Raw genomic sequence first — 20,798 nt, forward strand, 5'->3', positions numbered from 1 at the left:
AGGGAAGCAGCACTGAGCAAAGGCTGCCTGGCACCGCGGGCACGGAGGAGCTGGCACCACCGGCAAGTCATCTGAAACCACTCCGGGTGGCAGGGGGAGCACCCCAGGGCCAGCCGCAACCACAGTGGGACCACCCATGGCCAAAACAGGCCACCCCAGGGCCAACCCGGGCAGCCAGGGCTACCTGTACCCATACTGACACCTCACACGGTCACAGTGTGACCAACCGGGGCAACCAGGGCTACCGTGGGGCCAACAGTGACCATCACCCATGGCCAAACTGGGACCAGCTGGGACCACACTGGGGCAACCAGGGCTACCCTGGGGCCAGCAGCATCCACACTGGGACCACCATTGCCGAACCGGGACCAACTAGGGCAACCTGGGCAACCTGGATCCGACAGCGACCACACTGGGACCACCCATGGCCAAACTGGGACCAAGTGGGGCAACTGGGGCTGCCCTGGGGCCAACAGGGACCTCACTGGGACCAAACCGGGACCAACTGGGGCAACCAGGGATGGTCACACCACCACAGTGTGACTGCCCAGGGCCGCACCGGGACCACCGTAGGCTGCATTGGAGGAAGCGGGAGCACAGTGGGGTGCACTGGATGCATGCGGGGCCAGCCCGGGGCAGCCCCACAGCCCACGGGGCCGCGGGAACGAGCGGCCACCGCCCCCGAGGCAGTGACCGCCGCCGCCCCGCCCCTCTCCCTTCCGCCAACGACAGGCGCGGCCCTGAGACGCCAATCACCGGCCGCGGCCAACCGGATCTCCGCTGGGGCGGGACCTCGGCGGAGGCAAAGTTGCCTGGCGGCTGCGGAGCCGCTCGGGTGAGTCCAGCTCCGCGTCGCGCTCCCTACGGCAGCGTACCGCGGGGCATCGCACCCTACCGCACCGCACCGCACCGCACCGCACCCTACGGCATCGTACCCTACGGCACCGCAGCGCTCCCTACGGCAGCGTACCGCGGGGCATCGCACCCTACGGCACCGCAGCGCCCGCACCCGGCGGGGCCATGATGGCGTGCGCCGAGCTGCTGGCCGTGTGCCTGCTCTCCGCCGACCGCGGCCCCGCGCCCCGCCGCCAGCCGCTCCCCATCTTCCACGACGTGAGTACCCCCAGCGAGCCCCTGTCCCACCCCCGGGGCTAGCACGGGCCAGGCGGGCCGCGGTGCCCCCTCCCGGGGAGCGGCGGCAGGGCTGCACATGTAGGTGTTGGGGTGAGGCCCTTTCCCGCCTTCCCTGGCTGAGGAGCCAAACCCAAGGGACGAGCAAGGGCCCTGCTGATGCTCTAGGCCTGAGGCTGTGAGTCAAGGCGTGGGGCATGATGTCTTAAATAATAGTGTTTTGTGCTTTTTCTGAATTATGGGCCTCTGAGTGGCTAGAAATAGCCCGCTCCTTATCAGGAGCTGGCTGTCGTGAGTCCTGGAGCGGGAGCTGTGTGCGTCTGGCAGGAAGGCTGCAGAAGGGCATCATGTAGCTGTTGAAAGCCATGGGATCCCACAGGCAGAGTGTGTCCGCTGCCCACTGCAGCCCCCGTCCCTGCCCGCTCCTAACAGTCGTGGAGGAAGATGCTCTGTGCAGGTTGGAGGTCGGCCGGGCATCCCGGCGGCTGTGGGTGGCTTGGGGGAGTTGAAGATGGGGATAGTGGCCGTCGTTGTTTTCACAAGACAGGTCCTGGCACTTCCCATCACACTGCGTCTCCTCAAGCCCCGTGGCGAGGGTGCTCCTGTCGAGAGGGAGCTGTGTGCCCTGGGGCCAAGGCTCTGAAGGGGGCAATGCTTCTCCCCCTGTGGCACCCAGCAGGGCGGGCAGGCAGCTGCACACCTGGCCATCTCCCGGGGCAAGTGTCACAGCCTGGGTCACAGCCCACCTCTACAGTTGGGGCACATTAGAGGTGTTCAACTCCCCTGCTCCTGGCCATCTTTCATGATCTGCACGGTGCCTGGGTCGGGTGGGCAGTGCCTGAATCTCCCTGGTGGGTCACCAGCCCTTGTGTTCCCCTGTGTCTGGCACCACTGGGGTCTAAGTCACCCTGTGGAGCCAAGACGTGTGAGTGGAGGTGCTGCCCCTGCCCTGCTGCAGGGACTGGGGAGTAGAAGGCAGGCGAGGGATGGTGTGGTACCTCAGCACCTGGACAGCCCAGCATGGTTCCAACTGTCATGTCTGGGTGGTGCCACCTCCAGTGTCCCTGCTCATCCCAGAGGAGGGGAGCCAGAGATCTCAGGCAGCGCTTTGGGAAGGTGAATGCCATGCCTGCTCTGGTCCTCTATCTAGGAGACCTCCCGGCATCACCAGGGAGCAGCTGGAAAACGCGTCTCACTGCCGCGGTGGTGCTGGCAGCTTCCAGCTGGGGGTCAGGGTCTCTCTCCTGCTGCGGGGGGATTTCAGACTGCAGGGCTCTCCAGCCAGCATCATTAACTGCACTAATTACTTGGCTGATGGAAGAAGGGCTGGAGGGGGGTTGGTGGTGACAGCTGTGTTCCAGCTCAGCTCCTCCGGGCACTTGCTGAGTCCCACATCTATCCCTCAGGGTGTCATTAAGGCAATTAAAATGGGAAGTGTTAACAGCACTAGCGGCTGTTTTCTGGGTTCTGGTGGCTTCCCTTCCTCTTCCCAGTGGCTTCCTTTGCTCCTGCCTCAGCTGCGGAGCTTGGCAGGGTGAGTTTAATATCTCCGATTTTGGGTCTGGGCAGTTGGCTGGTCTCCAGCTGCACCCCCAGGCTTGTCAGGGTGAGCTGCCTCCCACTGCAGTGGGGCAGGATCCCAGCCTGCCCCTTGGGCAGTGGGAAGGCAGGGCTGCCCACGACAGATACCGGGAGGCAGCCGGTGCTTCCCCTGGGACTGGAGCCGCCGTCTCCCTGCCCGCAGATCGCTTGCCTTCAGGGGAGGTGAGGAGGAGGAGGGCTTTGCCTGAGATGCTTTGCTGCAGGCACAGTACGAACTGCAGTGCTGCCATCGCAGTGGTTTCTCTGTGCAGACATCTCAAGCCTCTGGGAGATTCATCCCCCAGGCTGGTGCCTGGGGCTTGCTTACTCCCCTCTCGGTGTACAAAAGGTTCAGAAAAGCCGCTTGGACAGCACGCCGTTTATCGCGGTGCCTAGCCACAGCCCACATTAGCCTGCGGTGGGTTGATGAGCATGGTGTCCCCAGAGCAGCTGTCCCTTCCCCAACAGCCGGCGTGTCCCTGGCTGTGTGTCCAGCAGCTGCGGTTGCTTCTAGCCCTGCAGGCAGGCAGAAGCCCTATAACATCCCTCCTTCTCGGGGTGCGGGGCATTCATCCCCAAATAAATGCTGGTTCAGTGCTTCTTCCATCGGTCCCAGTCTGTCTGCTGCTGCAGGCACCAAGCGGGGCTGCGTCTGCTAGGACCCGAGCGCGGGAGCCGGGGGCTATGGGAAATGTCTCAGGCTTGAGGCAGTGTCCCTGTATTTCTGAGACTTCCGCCCCCTCCTGAGTGCCTGTAGGGTCCCTCCAGCAGCTGACACGGACCTGATCCCGTTCCCAGCCTGGCTTTGGATCACTTTTCCCTGGCTTTGTCCCAGGGCTGCTGTCTGCGCTCAGCTCTTGCACCGGGAGCAGTGCTTACCTGCCATTGCCGTGTGTGTGCCTGTGTCCCAGGGAGGGGTGGGTTGGGGGTCGCCCTGTGGAGTGTAGAAGCAGCTCTGCGCTATTTTTGCTTGGCTGCAGTTGGATCCTGCCTCACACATAGGAGCCATCGGTGTTTTCCGGTGCGTGCAGTGCTCACTCTGAGGCACCCCTCTGCGGCTGGGGTTGGCTGAGGACGGGCTCGCCGGAGGCAGTGAGGAGCCCCACCATCCCTGAGGGATGTGGAGCAGACGTGGCCTCGCCTCGCTGGGCTCTCGCAGCTCCGCTGCTTGCACCACGTTTATTTAATTTAAGCTTCAGGCAGCCGTCGTGTGTGCATTGGCAGTGCTTTTCTAATGCACTGCTGGAGCAGAGGATCCCATGTGTGAGGGAGAAGCATCAGCTCTGTTTGCTGAGGTTCATGCTGAATCCAGGATGGGCTCACCCCAAATTAGAGACCTTCTCAGCCCCATGAGGTCCTTCCCAAAATTGTGCTCTCCCTCTTAGCCCGCAGACATACCCTGCTGAGCAAGGCCAGCCTGTGACGGAAATGTTTGGCTTCACTTGAATCTGCATTTGTTAAGTTCCTGGACGACACTTGACTGTCTTTGGGATGAGCTAGCTGGCCTCAGTGACATTTGGAGTCCTAGAGATGTTGTTGCATGAGCCCTGTGTCCCTCTGATGACAGAGGGCTCTGCAGGATTAAGCTATTGCCTTGATGGAAAGCAGGGTGCCCGAGGCAGGGAGGCAGCAGGGTGGCAGAGGCACGTGGGACCTGCCTGCAGGCAGAGCTGCCCCTGCAGCCGGGGAGCCCCAGCATGAGTAACCCTGCAGCTGTAAACCCCTGATGCACAAGCAAACCCTTCAGCCTGGAGAAAGTATTGCTTTAAACCACAGAGAAATCCCCAGCGTATGGGAGCTGCGGATTCCTGTCTCGGCTCCAAAGTGCGTCCAGTGAGTCCGACGGGGCATTCAGAGAGCACCTGCCCTGCTTTCCTGCCAGGGAAGCAGCCTGGCCAGCTGGAAGCCCGTGTCCTGGAGGGGTGGTTACCTAACGCTGGTCGGCTCAGGGCAGCCTCCGTTCCCTGCAGCGGCTCGGGCCAGGAGGAGCTTGCCTTGCTCAGAAGAGCATCCTCCGAGGAGGTGCCCCTGCTCCTGGTTTCAGTCATGGGGAATGACCAGGGAGCTCCCTGCTGGGACCGGCATCAGAAAAGCCTCTGCCCAGTTGCAAGCCAGCCGATTCCTCAGGAATGAGCAGCGGAGGTTTCTCTGGGCAGGTGTTTCTTTATCTTAAAGTGATTTTTCAGGGACATTTCAGTGGCTAGATATAGGCTTGTGCCCTCAAAACGCACAGCAAAGCTGTGAGTGAGCGGTGCAGAAGGGAGCTGGGGGTGGAGGGGGCAGCTGGCAGCAACACGTCTTCCTGCGGCAGGGAGCAGAGCTGGTCCGGGGGCGGTTTTATCAGCGGTCTCCGCTTTGCAGGTGTGTGGAAAAGAGTATAACAAACTCGCTTTCCCCTTTTCCTGCCCTTTTTAATTTCTGATCTTTCTTCAGACGTTCAGATTTCTTCATCAACCAAGATGATTAAAAAGGATGTTTAAAAAGAAGAAGGTTGTTGTGCACACAGCTTTCTGTCATTGGCTCTGTTAGGATGTGCTGGCCAAAACCTCGTACTGTTTGGTCTGGCAAGTTGTTCCCAGGCTCCAGAAATGATGCTGTTCCTCACTGGAGTCAGCCCCAGACCTTCCGATAATTATTGGTGAAAGGAGCCAGGCAGGGATAAGAAGCCCCAGCTTTCTCCTGGGCCACAGGCAGAAACTTTGTGGTTGGGAATCTGGGTTGAGACCCTGAATTGGAGCAGCTCTCCAACTGTGCTCTGTGGCAGAATTAGTTACAGATTAATTAATTCATTAATTATTAATTACAGTGTGTGTGTGTGCACGCGTGTCGGGGTGTCGCAGGAAGGACTGTTGTGAAGGGTGGTTACAAAGTGCAGGACAAGCTGCTCCTCGGTGCAGATGGTTGAAGTGTCAGCAGTGATGCACAAAGTGCTCCCATTATGGAGTGGTTTTATGCTTAATGTTCTTTCGTTTAAAGGGTCTGAAAAATTAAACACTTTCCATCACAAGGGTGTAGCAAAGCCCTTTCTACTTCGGCTCCCTCTGTGCTCTCTAAAAGATGCTCAGTGTGAGTGCTGGGCTCGCTCGGGTGGCAGCGGCTGTGCCAAGAGCTTTGCACATTGGAGGTGAGAAATGGTTTTAATCGTTTGCAAAGGGGAATTTCCCTGGAGTGGCCTGTGCAGTGCTGGCCTGTGCAGCCCTGGCAGCCAGGGCTTTTCCGTGGCTCCCTGGGCTCCAGGAGGTGGTTTTCCCATGGTAGCAGTGCCCTGTGCTGCCTGGCTCACCGTTCAGCCGTGCTGCTCTCCTTCCTGCCTCACTAAACCCTGTTGTATTTTCTCTTGCAGATTTTCCGACGAGCTGACAAGAACGGTGAGTGCTTTGTTCCTGCTGCTGTGTCCCCCTCCCTACCCGGGTCTGGGTGAAGCGGCGCAGCCCGTCCCCGCTGGGAGGTTTGGCTGGAAGAGTGAAGGAGCATAAGGGCACGCAGCTCTCCGGCTGCAAGAAAAATGCTTTTCTGCTCCTCCTGGAGGAAAAGGCACTGGAGCAAATGGCCAGTCCAGGGGCTGGGGAAGTGGGCTCCCCCAATTCACTGTCCACGTGCCCTGCAGGACAGAGCGCCTTCCAAGCCCTTCTCCTGCCTGCATGCACATGATCTCTGCTCTGCGCTGCTAGCAATGAGAAGGGAAGGCAAGGCAAGCTGTGCAGCGGGCAGCCCAGGGGCCGTCAGGCTTCTGCTCTGTCCCTTGCAGGGCTGATTCAGTCTCTGTGCTCAGTCCAGGGTTTTACAGGTGCCCTCGGTTGGGTGGCCCTGTTCCTGGGTACCCACTGGCGACTTAGGCTCTGCTACCAGGTTTTTAATATGGCACCCATAAACCAAGAAGTCCAAAATCACAAGTTGTTTCTCTGAGCCTTCCACCTCCTCTTGGGCTCTTCTCCTTCATGGTAGCTTGCAGGCTTCAGGAGCTGCTTTTGTTGCAGATCAGAATGCAGCCCAGGAGCTGAAGTTCTCCACAGAGAGGGAGGAAAAAACCTCTTGAGATTTTCTTTCCAGAAAAACCTGATGCTGTCCTCACTGTAGTGTTTGTAATGAACTCTGTACTTGGACAGTCATCTGTGTCCGCCTGTGCTTCTGAAAACATTGCTGTCGGTCTTTTGGAAGGGGCTGAAATTCCCACCTGAAATTCCAGCAGCGGTGGCGCTGCTTGCCAGCACTCCTGGGTTTTTGATGGGGACTGGTGGGACATGCTTTCAGTGAGACACTGCTCTAATTATAATGCACAACACGCCCAACCGTCCCACGCTCCCGGTAGAGAGGCTGCTGGGAGGATCGCTGGGGTCTGTATGCTTCTTTCTGCAGATATATAATTATTCTTCCCTTTTATTTAAATGCAGATGATGGGAAGCTGTCATTTGAGGAGTTCAAGAACTATTTTGCTGATGGGATCCTGAGCTCGGAGGAGCTGTGGGAGTTATTCAGTGGCATTGACAGGCGTCATTCAGAGTAAGTACCGTGGTGGCACAGAGGAGACGAAGGAGAATATAAAACTGCTTGACTGTAGATGGAGGACATTTGGAGGCGGGTGCGATAAATAGTCAGGGTGAGATAAACCTACCTCTTGTGACACGCAGATGTTAAAACCCATTGAACACCAGCATTGGTGATGAGAGAAGCCAGACATTTTGAGAACAGTCGTTATCAGATTTACTGTAGTTCCTTAAAAGCAAGCATCCATTTAAAATTACATTATGTTAGTTTGAAAAATGTATTCCAGAAATATACAGCTCTATAGAGCAGGTTGTGTATCTGCAGGAGGAGCATGTGGTGGTGTGAGGACGATGTGCAGACTGTGCAAAGTTGCAGACTTTGCCACTGCTGACACAGGGAACCGCTTTTCACTTACGTAAGAGCTACTTTCCACTAGAAGTGGGCCTTACCAGTGTAACTGTGAATTTAGGACAGCTACTTTTAAAAAAAGAAACCCCCAAAGAACAGGAGAAGTAATTGCACTTAGCCCTGGACTCCTCTTGATTGGTGCTACCCAGAAGAATCTGTTGGGCTTGGCTGGGTTTCTCATCCCAGTCTTTCGGGGGTCCTCTTGCTGGGGTTCCTCTGCCCTGCCAGCTGTGAACAAGCGTGTTTTGGCTCTGGGAGAAACTGGCTGTTGATGAATTGTGTGTCTGAGCGTGTCCACGTGCAGAGGGGTGCTGCTGGGGGAGAAGGTGGCTGCAGCTGTCTCCCAGTCTCGGACGGCAGGCTCGGCTCGGGGTCATGCCACTTCCCTGGCACCCCAGGAAGCGTCTCCTGCGCCTCTCTGATGGCCTTGGCCAGGGCAGTGTCTGAGCAGATCCCTGCCAGGGAGAGGTAACTCGGAGCGGTCTTAGCTGCACACACTGGTTCCCAGGGCTTTGCAGGGAGACAGGGCAGTGGAACAGAGGGCCTGTGCCATGCTGAGATGCCAACAGCCACCGAATGCCACCGAGCCACTGGCAGCGGATACCCTGCAGTCCCTGGCTGCAAGTCCCCACATCATCCACCCAGGACTGGGGGAGTGGGGATGATTGACTCCTGCCGAGTATCGGGGCGGTGGGTTTACTGATGCTCCTGTTTAGTAATGGGGCAGAGAAGTGGGCTCGTGTGTGCAGCCCCTTGTGCTGCTTTCTTTTAAGCTTGGCTGCCCGTTGCTGCCTGTCCTGCCCGTTGGGCTTGTTAGATGTGCGCAGCAGGAGGTGTCTCCTGAAAGTACCTCTGTCCCTTTGGGCTGTGATCCCAAGGAGTTAGCAGTGAGCTGTTCCCTTTCCTCTGCAAGTGCTCCTTTCCTCTCCTTCTGTTTTGGGGTGACCTTGAAGTGTCCCCCCCCCATACAGTACTACTGGAAAACAGGGGTTGCAGAAAAGCAGAGAGTTTTAGCCTTGTGCTTAACTGAACAGTGAAGATCTCCTGGTTTACCATCGCTTTCAGGTTGGGCTTCTTCCATCTGTCCAGAGCAGATAAACAGGACTGACGGCAGGGCCCTGTGCGAGCGGGCTGTCTGAGAGCCATGCACGGCCCTGGCTGCCCAGTGCTTTCTATAACCCGTTACACGTAATGACGGTGCGGTAGCTATGACAACGTGGCAGTTGCAGCATTGAACTGGTGACATCTATTAGCAGGGCATGACCATTGGGTCTTTGATCTCTTTCTGTCATGAAAAGCGGAAAGGACCCTGCGGACAGAGCTGGTTTCCAAATTCCTGCGTTCAGTGACTTCAAGCAAGCGTAGGAGATGACATCGCTCCAGTCCTGTGAAGATCCCTCATTTCTGTAAGAGCAGAAGGGGAAGTCCAGCCCCAAGGCCATTGCAGGGGTAGTTCTTGTTGCTGACCCTGGTTGGGACATGGTCCCTGCCCATGTGCGCAGGGTCAGTGCAGGGGACAACTTCAGTGTGAGCGGGACGGCACGTGGGAGGTGGCAGCAGGGAACTGTACGTGATTTCTTCAGCTTCATCCCCAGCTCGTGGAGGAGGAGAAGGAGGTGGGACCTCCCAGAGAAGGAGCCTAGCGCTCAGCTTGTTGTCTGGTAAGAGGCATCCTGCCCCCTGCAAACAACGTGGGGCAGCACTGTGTCTGCCAGAGTACTCTGGTCCTGACCCAGAGCCTGCTGGGACGAGGGGCTTGGAGAGACAGGCCTGTCCCCAGGGAGGCATGACCCCGTCTATCCCCAGGGACTGCTTGCGCACCGCACAGTGGCAGGTAATGGAAATCAAGCAGCGTTCAGCGTGTTGGGCCTCGTAGAGGTCTCGGTGGCTCTGTGTGTAGAGCTGGACTTTCTGACATTTGTTTTTGGGGTGTGAAAGGGAATTTGCTCCTTTGTACGACCTCTGGTGTCTTCTAAGGGCTGTGCTGGTGCCCTGCTGTCCCCTCGATGGTGGGGCTGGACAGCCACTCTCCTCCGGGCTGCCTGCGTGCCTTGCACTTGCAGGAACATAATATTTTTGAGAGCTGGCTGAAATTTGCTGTCAGATTCAAGAGTTATTACCTGAGGTAATACTCAAAGTATTACAAAGCTGGAAAGCAACTACAAGCTCTACAAACATTATCTGGCGTGCTTCTTTCATGTCCCATAGCTTTTCCGATGATGGGAAAGTTTCATCCTTAATCCAGTGGGTGGATTTGGCCACAAAGGTGCTGTGTTCATCAGGCCAGGCTGAAACTTGTGTTTCTTTGTCAGTGCCAGCCTGACCCAAGGAGAGACACTAGCAGAGACCTTTATATGCAGGCACTCTCCATGTCTGGGTAACAGAGTGCTGCCCAGACACGTCCTGACCCTCACCCATCACCGCGAACCTGCAGCTGCTCCCCTGGCTCCCAAAGCTGACATCTGGGAAGCTGAGTATTTCAGAGGTCTCATACGTTACGTATTCTCCTTCCGGAGAGCCCATGACACTATACTCTCCTTTTCTCCCCATCCTTCCCATCTGATCTTTGCTCCACCTCCCATCCACCCGGGGCTCAGGTGGGATGCTGTGGCCTGTGCGTCAGGCACCTCTGTTGAGTTCGGTTCAGATTTTACATTTCCACACTAGGCTTTTTTTGTTCTGCATTTCTGAGAATTGTTCCTTTTTGGCTTTAAAATATTTCCTTGCTCTAAATCTTTGACATTTAAAAAATTATGTTGAAACCAAAGTAAACTCTTATTGCGATTTGGTACAACAGCTTGGTCCACCATTTCATTTAGCTTGTCAGAAAGCTCCACACCAGCTCTGGCACTGGCGCAGAACAGAAAGATTCATCTTCCTGGAAAAGCTCATTTTCATCCACTGAAACGTCTGGGTGAGAAGAAACAAATGTTTTTGAAGGGATCAAAAAGCTTCATTGCTGCAGAAGCATCTTGGGAGATACCCAGCGAGGTTTGCTCTTTGAGCAGCCGCGCGTCCATCTGCAGCCCAGCCAGGCAGGACGGCAGCAGACCCCAGGGTCTGGCGGGGACGACTTAATGGAGAGTCAGTTACAAAGGGCTTTGGACTGAACGCTGTGGTGTTGCGTAGGTTGCATGTGTACTGCTTTTTTCAGGGCACTGTGAAATCTGCCCAGGGAAGCATCGCATGGACCTCACGTGTCTTTGTCCTGCATCCGTTGGGAAAATTTAGAAAAATAACGTCTCCTTTGTGTGAGAGTGGTCAGATGGTGGTGGCAGGAACTGGGTACAAACTGCCCAGAGTTGTGTCTCTGACCTTGAGCCACAAGTGACGGAGGTGGGAGTGCTGACCTGGTGGTTTTTAAAAACTCTCAGTGGAAACAACCTCAGGTCTCTGGTTCTGTAGAAGGGACTTGTGTGAATTTTCCTCCCCTCTCTTTAGTCAGAGACTCAGAGCTGTAGCATCTGCCAGTCTCTGAATGATGGACAGTGACTGAAACACTCTGGGTCACACTGGAAAGGTTTGGAAACCAGATCTGTGATGGCAGCAGAGGTTCCCAACATGATAAATGATAAAAATAAAAAAATCCCATCTGCTTTGCTGAAGCTGATTGCTGTTTTCTTGCATAAATTCCAGGCACATTCTGACAAAATCCCAACAGCATAATGATGACAAGATCCTTCATCATCAGTTCAAGCTTAATTACAGTTAATCAGTGGTTTGAGCACAGTCAAAATACAGCTATGTGGAAATGTGGAGAGTCTCAGGATGAGTGCTGTGGAGGCAGAGGATGGCTCTTCTCTTGGAGTGGGAGAGGGGATGGCAGAGAGAGGAGCGGAGCAAAGCCTGCTGCCCTGTTGCAGCCCTGCAAAATGGGTGGGGATTTGATGTGCAGGTTCTTTATATAAGGTCTTCCTGGTTTCTGGTATGCAGTAGCTTCTGGTAACATGAAAATGGCACCATTGGTCCTGTGATATACTTGCTGTGCTCTGTCCTGCCCCTGACTATGCCCTGGGGGCTGCCGCAGGATGCAGAACATGGGAAGAGGTGGCCGTGCCGGGCTGATGGAGCAGGCTGCATTGGGAAGGGAGCACTGGACACTGGACAACTCCCAGAGGGCTGATTTTTGCCACAAGATCTTGGCAATTGGTTCAATGTTTAAATGTTCGGTACTTCAGTGATTGATTAGCTAACGTTTGGTTTTAAGCAGCAAGCAGACAAGATAGAGTTAATAATCTCTGGCCTCTCCTTAGAAGCCACAGGGTTGGTGTTGGTTGTAGCTCTTTGTCATACAGACGCCTGCTCGCTAGAGCCGAGGTGGGGAGCTGGGCGGTGGGTTCAGCTGGTGGCCCCTTCTTCCTGGTGAAACCAGTCCCAGCCCTAGGTTCTCACTGGGGACAGATGCAAATGCCTGAGTAACATACACAGTGAAACATCTAATGTGTATTTTGTTGTCTCATGTCCATATCCCCTCTTTTGTGATTTTTAGCCATCTCTGGATGGGAACCAGTGGCTGCAGTTATTACTCTGGGGCACGAGTCTAACAAGCAGTGCCGCGGATGCTGCAGTGCCAAGTCTCTTGTGGCAGTGCAGCAGCAGTGGCTCTGCAGGCTCCAGGCAGCTTTCAGAAATAAGTGGAAAAATTAAGGAGCAAGACATTTTTCCAATTTAAATTTGTACTTCAAACCCCAGTCACTCTAGCAGAGCTGTGGTTGGATGCATGGAGCTGCTCAGAGATGGGATCAGCAAAGTTTGATGGAGTGGAGTTGGCAGAAGAAGGGGCTGTGGTTTTGCTGATTATCTGTATTCTGTCTCAAGGGAAACACTATTTTTTTTTTTTATCCACTTTAAAAACTGTCTGCAGTGCCAGGACAGTATGCCAGAGCCCTGCCTTAATCAGCTCCTGCGGTAGGTGTTTAAAATAGATGAGCCAAATCACATCCTAAAACTGCCCGTCTCTGTTGCCTAAGGCGGCGGCTGATGCAATTAGCTAAACAGAGGGGTCTGCAGTCCCACTGCCGCGGGTCTGCAATGACATCTCACACCAAAGTATTTTCATGATTTGAAGCACTGCCTGTTACTAAAGTTCACTAAGTGGAAGCCCAGCAGAGACACAGAAACTAGTGTTTGGGGGAAAAGCTGTAGGAAGATGTTGCTTAAGTTATTACACCTGTTCCTGGCATGGTATTTTGGACACTTCACACACTCTCCTCTAATTTTACCTTGGGGTGATTTTGTCCCTTTGCCCTGTGAGCAGTGTTGGAGGGGGGACAGGGCGATGCGGCCGTGGTTTGACTTCCCCTGGGCAGTAGCGCTGCAGCCATCCTGATGCTTGGAGCCCAGTGAACTCCAGGTATCACCGGTTCCTCTGTGTGTGACAGCACTTAAACACTTAAAAACCTCTCTTTTGTGCTCTCTTCCACTTTCCCAATCAGGATTAAAAATGGTTGTAATCATTTGGGGGATTTTGAGACGGCAGAATTTCTTGAGCAGAGGCTGATTTGAATAAACGATATCCTGGGGTATTTCCCTGCAGGCTCTGCAGGTGATGCTGAGCATCGCAAGCAGTTCTGCTTCTGTGGCTTTGGCCACCTGAGCGGATCCGACAGCTTCATGTGAATCTACGCTTCTGCTTGACATCCTGTCCTGAAAACATGTGGCTGTTTCTGGCCATTTCCTCCTCCCTCTCTACCCAGGAGGGACCTGTCCAAGCCCTGCAGGGCTGCCAGCACTGATTCTCCAGTGCAGTGCTCTCTGTTTCTGAAAAGAGGTGGGGGACTCCCCCTACCTCCAGGTTTTTGGACCCAGATCCCTGCTTGAATGGCCTTCACGGCAGGAACAACCCCTCCTGTGGACCATGAAGCCATCCAGCCCCCTGCCCTGGGAGACTGAAGGCACCCCCACATGATCCAGGCTGTGAAGGCAGGGAAGCAGCCGGGGGCACCCGTGGGGCAGATGGGAAGGGAGGGGGCCTGGTGACATGCGGCAGCGATGATGGAGGACCGGGGCTGAGGTCAAGGGAGACACGGGGAGGGAGCCCTGGCTGAATGCTTTGCACCTTTGGGGGAAGAAGTTGGGTTGAAGAAGCAGCTTCTGGGGCTTGTCAGCTCCAGGGATCAGAAATGGGATTGCCAGCCCAGCTGGCCAGCCCAGGCATGCGGGGTGCTGCCTGCCTCCCCTGACCTCCATCCAGGCCCCATCCTGCTTTCACAGACACTTTCCAAGCACACTCCAGTTCCAGGAGATGTTGGTGGGGCAGCTTTGCATGCTCCTTCAGCCTCCAAAGCAGAGGTGATGCTCTGCAGCCCTGCCTGGGTGCTGCAGGTGCTGGGCATGGCTCCTGAGCTGCTGGCTCTAAATTTGTCCAGCTTTTTATTTTTCTAATGCAGCTTTTGAAAATGTGAGCAGTCAATCCACAGGGGGCTCAAGACAAGCTCTCAAGACCCTGCTCACCACAACTGTTTCTCCCGAATCAGCCCTGCCATCTAACAAGAGCTTGTTTTTCTGTTTCTTGCAGTAACGTGGACACAGAGAAATTGTGTGGTAAGTAGGGTGATAGTCCTGCCTCGGAGAGTTTCCTCTCTTGAGAGTCTGTGGGGGGGTCTTTGTGCACCTCTGACCTGCGCAGGACTGGGCAGTCAACTGACATTGACAGTCCCTGTGCCTGAATCCCAGCACAGAGGGCATCCGTACTTTTCCCAAGGGGAGGGGACATTTTGTCCCTGGGGATAGGAAAGGACTCTTCATTTCAGTCTGGGTGGGAGCATGACTCTGGAGGGGGATGCGAATAACCCCCTGCAGCGCTGGGCTGTGTGTGCAGCAGGTGCAGGGCAGGCAGAGATGGAGGCACGCAGGACGCTCACCATGGTCTTCTCTCCTGCTTCAGATTATTTCTCAGCATATCTTGGAGAATACAGGAACGTGCTTTCTGCCCTGGAAGCCCTCAACTCTGCAGTCCTGACAGCCATGGACAAAACCAAACTGGTAAGGACGGGACCGTGGGAGAGTGGTGGGGCAGGCGGAGCATAACAGAAGCCGTGGTGATCTTAGCTTCTTGCTTAGCATTAAACTTAGGTGTCAGAGGCAGCAAATGTGGTACCTGCCAGACCAACAGAGTTGCCTGTGCGTGCTTCGGTTGTCTCCATGCGTGGTGAGTGCTGCAGCAGCACAGCCTGCGTGCAGCATGCCTGAAGGAGGAGAAGCCGTGCTGGAGGATAAGGGTAGAGCTAGTGCTTTTGTGCTCTGGAGACGTTGTCTTCCTCATAGGGCTCTGGCAGCGGTAGTTTCAGCAGCTCCTTGCAGACCACTTGCAGGGTCCTGCCTGTGGACACTGTCTCTGGGAGCATTGCTGATAAACCGTGTGTTGTGTCTCTGAGCCAAAGCAAGGTCTTTTCCACAAAGCAGTGTGGTGCGAAATGGGGACTCCAGGTTCGAGCCTGCTCTGGACTGACCCCAGCAGCTTGTGCTCAGCACAGCCTGTGCTCACAGCAACAAGAATTTGCTGCCGGAGAGGGGGCAGGAGGGCTGCTTTGGGGAGCAGCGAGGCGCTCGGGAGAAGGGAGGAAATGGTGAAATTCATTGACTCCCAGCCTTGTGCTGAGTTCATCCCTGAGCTGAATGCTCTCCCTCTCCCTGCAGCTCGTACTGATGGGAGGCAGATTGGAGGCTGCTAATTAGGGCAAGCAGCCTCCTGCTTTGTGAGCCCCCCTGCCTCTGTGTCGGAGAGCAGAGGTCTGCAGTGCGCAGCGTCGTGGGCTAAATACAGATGTGAAAAAGCACTGACCAATACTGGAAGGGGCCCTCCTCGGAGACCAGCAGCCCCCTTTGCATCTGAAATGTATTAAATGGTTTAGCCGTGTGCTTGGGACTGATGCCATTTGACACCCGCGGGAAGGGCTGGCCCTTTCTTTCCCTTTGATGTGGTGGTCTGAAGCTTGGTAGGAAGCGGATGAAGGGCATCATCCACGTGCACGCTGTCCACTGACCTATTGATCGGACAGAGCAGCAAAGGGGGACCAGTCCCACTGTCAGCTCTGCGGAGTCATCGAAGTGGTGTTTGTGCCTCTGTAGTGTCAGTCACGATCTTGCCCTCTCTTTGAGTTTTTCTCAGATCCAGCCTCAGCAGAATCTCCCTGTATGCTGGGAAATTTAATGTCAGGAGAGGGAATCACTTGAAAATGCATTTTCTCTTTGGTTCAGCTGTCTGGCCCCCTTCTCAGTTATTAAATACAAGTCCAGAGGGAAAGAATGAAAAGAGACCTGTGCTTTATTTCAGTTCTTTTCTGCTTTGGGGTTTGTTTTTTTTTTTGGTAATGAATTTGTATATTCATGTATTTCTCCAAGGGACAGCACAATTACTGTCTGCTTCACAGTATTGGTATCATGCATTCATTCACTTAATAGTTTCTGGTGCCACAGGTGTTCCCTGGAAAAGAGGAGCAGGTTTTCCCTGTTGAAACAGATTTTTGTGGACTTGCTTTTCCATCCCTGTTTGGATCCTCCTGGAGCCAGGGCAGCCCGATGTTCACAGCGCTGCTCTCACCCAGGCGAGGTCTGCGCTGATCGGGTGCTCTGATCCCAGCCCTGAGCTCCTGGGTGCCCCGATGCAGATACTGACCCTCCCAGGAAGCCTCTCCCTGCGCTTCTCTGGCTCTGAGCCGGGGAGAGGGCAGGAGAGGGCAATGCTCCAACCCTGTGGTCAGGGCTTTCGCAGAACTGTGGGAAATCTGCTGCTGCTAGAGGCTGGCAGAGATGATAAATGCTGCATTCTCACCTGCTGTGACCTGAATATATTCCCACATTTGTATTTTCAGAATGGAACTCAATCTTGGATTGTTATGGGATTAGTGGGTTTATTAGGTTGGATTTTAGCCAAACTCACACCTCTCTGAGCTAGGGGAGGGGGTGGAGAACAGAGATTTTCCATATTACACACCTGTCCCTCATTTCTGTTGATTCAAGCACCTCTAACACCACCATGGCTGAGGACTGAGAGCCCCAGTTTGGCAGAGACACCACCCTCCTGGAAGAGTCGAATGAAACTTCATCCCAGGGAGCTGCTTTTGCTGGAGATGCAGCCGTGCTGTGTGCTGAGAAAACTGGAAGAGATCTGCCTGGTCCAATGGTCCTCTTCATAAAGCTCTGCTTCCAGAGCGGGGCTGTGGAGTCAACAGGTGTTGAAGGATCTGCAGTCCCTGCCCATTTTTCCCAGGCTGTATTTAAGAGAGCTTCGGGTGACTCCTGAGGAGGCAGTGATACCTGGGCTAGTTAGGAGAAGGGGATCTCTGACTTGAGCTGGGTCTCCCCATTTGAACCACAGCATCTTGTGGATAGGGCATGGTCCATCTCCAGTCATTCCTTACTTCTGCTGCCACAGGATTCCTCACCCTGCATCCTCCAGGTACTTACCCACAGCTGTAAATAGGCTCATGAAAAAACAAGCTTACTTTACGAGGAGGAGAACAGAGAGCATGGGCTGCTTTGTTAGCACAACAAAAGCAGAGCCTGGGAGGTGAGCTTGGCTTGGCCAGACCACAACAGGGCAATGAGCTACAGGGAGGAGAGAGAAGGGAAATAAGGAAACCAAAGCTCAGAGGCAATATGCCATGGCTCTGTGTTTGGCAGCTGTGGTTTGAAGCAGTGCCACCAAAAGCCTTTTTGGTATTGAGGATTCCCACCTCCGCGCGTGCCGTCGCGGTCACTGTGGGCCAGGGTACCTGGCGTGGATCAACGGCATGTCTCAGCAGCTGTCTCCTTGCTGCCAGGCTCCTTGATCTGCTGCCTGCTGTGCACGTTGTCGACTGCAGGATAAACACTGAGATAAAGCATGGGAAACGCAAGCTTGGTTTGTCCTTCTTGCTGTGTAAGTGTCTGCAGTTACTGTAGGAACTAGTGTATGTGTGGGCAGCAAACCTGCTTGTGGTTTTTTTTATGGATCTACAGGTTGGCAGGAGGAAACCAGATTAGGGGTTCCTATGCTCACATCCTTCCTCACTGGGTTGGTGGAAACATGGTAAGGAAAAGATGTCTTCTCAAGAAAAGCATGTTTTTCTCCAAATTCTGTCATGCCCACTTACATTTTTGAAATATAACTTGATAGCTATGCTGCAGTATGCTAATTAAAGCTTATCTTGTGGCTAAACTTTGCATTTGCAATATAATAGTGTCAGAGTAGAAGTGAACTATGGAAATACCTTGGGAAACAGTGATATTTCTCGCAGGGGACCTGTATGCATTCTCCAGTTTGCGGACACTGCAAACTAGCCCATAAATACCTCTCCAAGTCAGGCGCTTTTATTTCTCCTTTAGCAGGAATTATGTGATCATCTATTCCATTCTGTCCTGAGCTTAACTATCATCATAAGAAACTAATAAAACCTCTCAAAAGCAGAATTATTACAGCTGTTGGCAACTTTGGGATTTTCATCTGGGTCAATGGAGCTGAAATACCAGTCCACAACCAAAAAGCCTTGTCTGGTGCTTGCTAAGTTATTTCCTCCGTGACTCCTTTCCATGAATCTTTGCTATGAGCAGAAAATGCTGTGCTCAGTGAGACAGAGCACATTTTTATTGAGCCTCTATTTACAGAGGGGTTTGAACTGGGTGGTGCAACACCTGACAAGAGGTTTTTGGTTGTTTGTCCCAAAATGGGGAGTGCGAAGGTGGCCGGGCAGCTGAACTGAAGGGAAGGTGCATTTTTCAATTGATTCCCTCCCCTGGCATGAAATTTTCCAAGTCAATGCAGAAGGGTGAAACAGTATTTGGGGCTCTCTTGAGAGATGGTTCTTTCCATCCTTCTCTCTGGCGCGTTCCCCTGGGCGTGCCATGTTTGACGAGGCGAGAGACGGGAGGCAGCTGGCTCGTCATGCGCAGTGCTCGGCGAAATACTGATGTGTCCGCGTGGGATCCTGCTTTGCCCTTGCAAGGTGGGCTGGAACGTGCTGGGACCAGGAGGATGGGGAGCCCTCTGCACGGCGAGCTTCAGAGCCGAGTCCCCTCCCAGCACGGTGTGCCCTGGGCTGGTAGTTGGGTTTTGGGGGGTGGCACCCCAGGCTGGTGCCTGTGCCTGCATGTTTGGGGTGTAAGGACTGCAGTGAGGTGAGCTGCGGGGCTCAGGGCAGGCAGAACGTGCCCCCCGCAGCCCTGACATGATGTCGGTGGGAGCAGCTGCCTGCTCCTGCGGTAAAACTCCATGCACCGACATCATGTGCGGAGGACATCAGGATTAGGCCATCCTCAGGATGAAAGTTGAGAGGATGGGGAGTGCTGCGAGGCTGGCTTGACACCGGGGCTCCTCCCAGCACCTGCCCCTTTGAAGGGGAGCAATGTGCTTGGGGAGAAGCATCCGGCCTCCGTGCAAGGGGAAGCGTCCATATGCCAAGGCTGTGGGGGCCACAGCCGGCCCTGGCGGGGGGCTGCGGAGGATCCGTCGGGAATGGAGCACACCTCATTAAGTGGGACCACATGGCTGCGGAGGCTGCTTGCTGTGGGAAGTGTCCTCTGTACAGAAAGAGGGGTGACAGTATTTGGATTTGGACCAGCTCCTGAAATGAAATGGACTGTGCCCAGCCATGCAGTGGATGAATAATGTATCCTTTCCGCTGCGCCCCGGTGGGGACTCAGTCAATTAGTATTCTTCACCTTTCTTTCTTGGGCTTGTCCTGGGGAGGTCTGAGTGTCAGTTGTTCCCCTGTGAGCAGGGGATGTGTGTCTGGGCTGCGGGAGCTGAGCAAGCACAGAGGAGCAACACTGGCGGGGATTTCAGGGTCTGCACCCCTTGGGAGTGAGGAGATGAAGGAGTGGGCAGGGAGAGCAGCCGCATTCCTGCCTTGGGTCCCCAGCCCTGTGCCCTCCATCTTCTGGGGCTGTGGGGAGGGAAGGCCTGTGGGAGCAGGTGGAATGCTTGGCTGGGGAAAGCCCGGAGATGCAGAGCTGAGACTCAGCTTCCCATGGCTGCATCGGATCGGCTTTGCTGCCATCCTCTTCCTCTGGCAGAAAAACGAGATTCATTTTCAAGCACGGATGAAAACGCACTGGCAGCACGGCCGCGGGGTGGAGGGCTCTGGTCCCCTGGGTGGGGAGCGGCTGTGGCTGTCCTTGGCCCACACCAGCAGGAGCCCAGGGCAGTGCTCAGCAATTGAACATCCTTTCTGCTTACCTTCCCCTCCTGGCCAGCTGCAGCTGTGCCAGCACCCCCAGGCAGACACAGCTCTGGGACTGGGCTGGTGGCTTGGCTGCGGCACAGAGGAACCAGAAAACCATGTGGGGCTCAAGACGTTCCTGCTGCCCCCCCCTCCTCAACGGAGTTTTGACACCAGCATCGGTAGGGTTACGTTTGCATGCTTTTGTGCAGAGCTTCTGGAATTCAAGATCCTCAGTTCTGCCATGTGTTGGAGAGAACCACAGTAGGAATTGGAAATATTTGACCTGAGTAATGCAGTAGCATTGCAGGACTCTATTTTGGACATGAAAGAGGGAGTTCATGGTGCTGGGGATGTGAAGGTGGCCTGGCTCCTGGTCTGTGCTGCAGCCTTGGGGCACATGAGGACACCACGGGGAAGGCAGAGGTGACTCTGGTCCACTCTGTTCTCCTTGTCAAGGAAAGGCATTGACCTCTGCTGGTGGATGCTCCTGTGGAGCAACCAGGCCTCCTGCATCACATGGAGACTCCTTCCTTGACTTCCCACTGCCAGTCCTGTCTCTTGGTGCTCACAGCGATGTCCCGTGGTTTCTGTGTCTCTTGAGGAGCCAGGCACGGAGGCTGGCCATGGGGAAAGGAGTCTGCTATGGCAGCTGGGCAGTGCTTCCCAGCTGCCTCCCCCATGCAACCTCTGATCCTTTTTTAACTGTCTGCTAAGCTGAGTCACTTCACTAAAGCAGCAGCAAAGCCAGGTGAGTGCTTTTCTGCCCATTCAGTGAGCTGAATCGACTCCCTGAAGCACCAAATGACCTTTATACCAAAATTACAAAGAGCGAATTCAGTTTCCTGGTTTTCACCAGCTCCGTACCCAGTGCCGAGCTGCTTCAGTGCCAAGATCAGAAATCACCTCCCATAGTAAAGTTGTGGCAGTGCAGGCACTGTGTGGACCTTCTCCTCCTCAGCTCGTTCCTCCCACCCCTGTGGCTCCCTGCGGACCTCGGGCTCCTGCTGCACTGACTGCTGGAAGGAGATTTCCTGCCTGCTGGAGCATTCC

At 54.7% G+C, this 20,798-nt stretch overlaps 1 protein-coding gene across 2 annotated transcripts in view; it reads left to right on the top strand.

Moving 5' to 3' along the window:
• The first annotated feature begins 798 nt into the window (after positions 1–798).
• The window catches only part of NECAB3 (N-terminal EF-hand calcium binding protein 3), a 30,757-nt gene continuing 10,757 nt past the window's right edge, over positions 799–20,798 (top strand). The window contains exons 1-5 of one of the 2 annotated variants that reach the window (XM_054845883.1): positions 799–1,113; positions 6,056–6,080; positions 7,104–7,212; positions 14,123–14,148; positions 14,492–14,589. In XM_054845883.1, the coding sequence (XP_054701858.1) occupies positions 1,021–1,113; positions 6,056–6,080; positions 7,104–7,212; positions 14,123–14,148; positions 14,492–14,589 (351 nt within the window). In that variant the 5' untranslated portion in view covers positions 799–1,020. Of the gene's footprint in view, positions 1,114–6,055; positions 6,081–7,103; positions 7,213–9,012; positions 9,267–14,122; positions 14,149–14,491; positions 14,590–20,798 lie in introns of those variants that run through there. The other variant, XM_054845884.1, reaches the window with a different exon arrangement.

This window comes from Grus americana, chromosome 17, assembly GCF_028858705.1.
Source record: "Grus americana isolate bGruAme1 chromosome 17, bGruAme1.mat, whole genome shotgun sequence".
In the NCBI taxonomy this organism is placed as follows: domain Eukaryota; kingdom Metazoa; phylum Chordata; class Aves; order Gruiformes; family Gruidae; genus Grus; species Grus americana.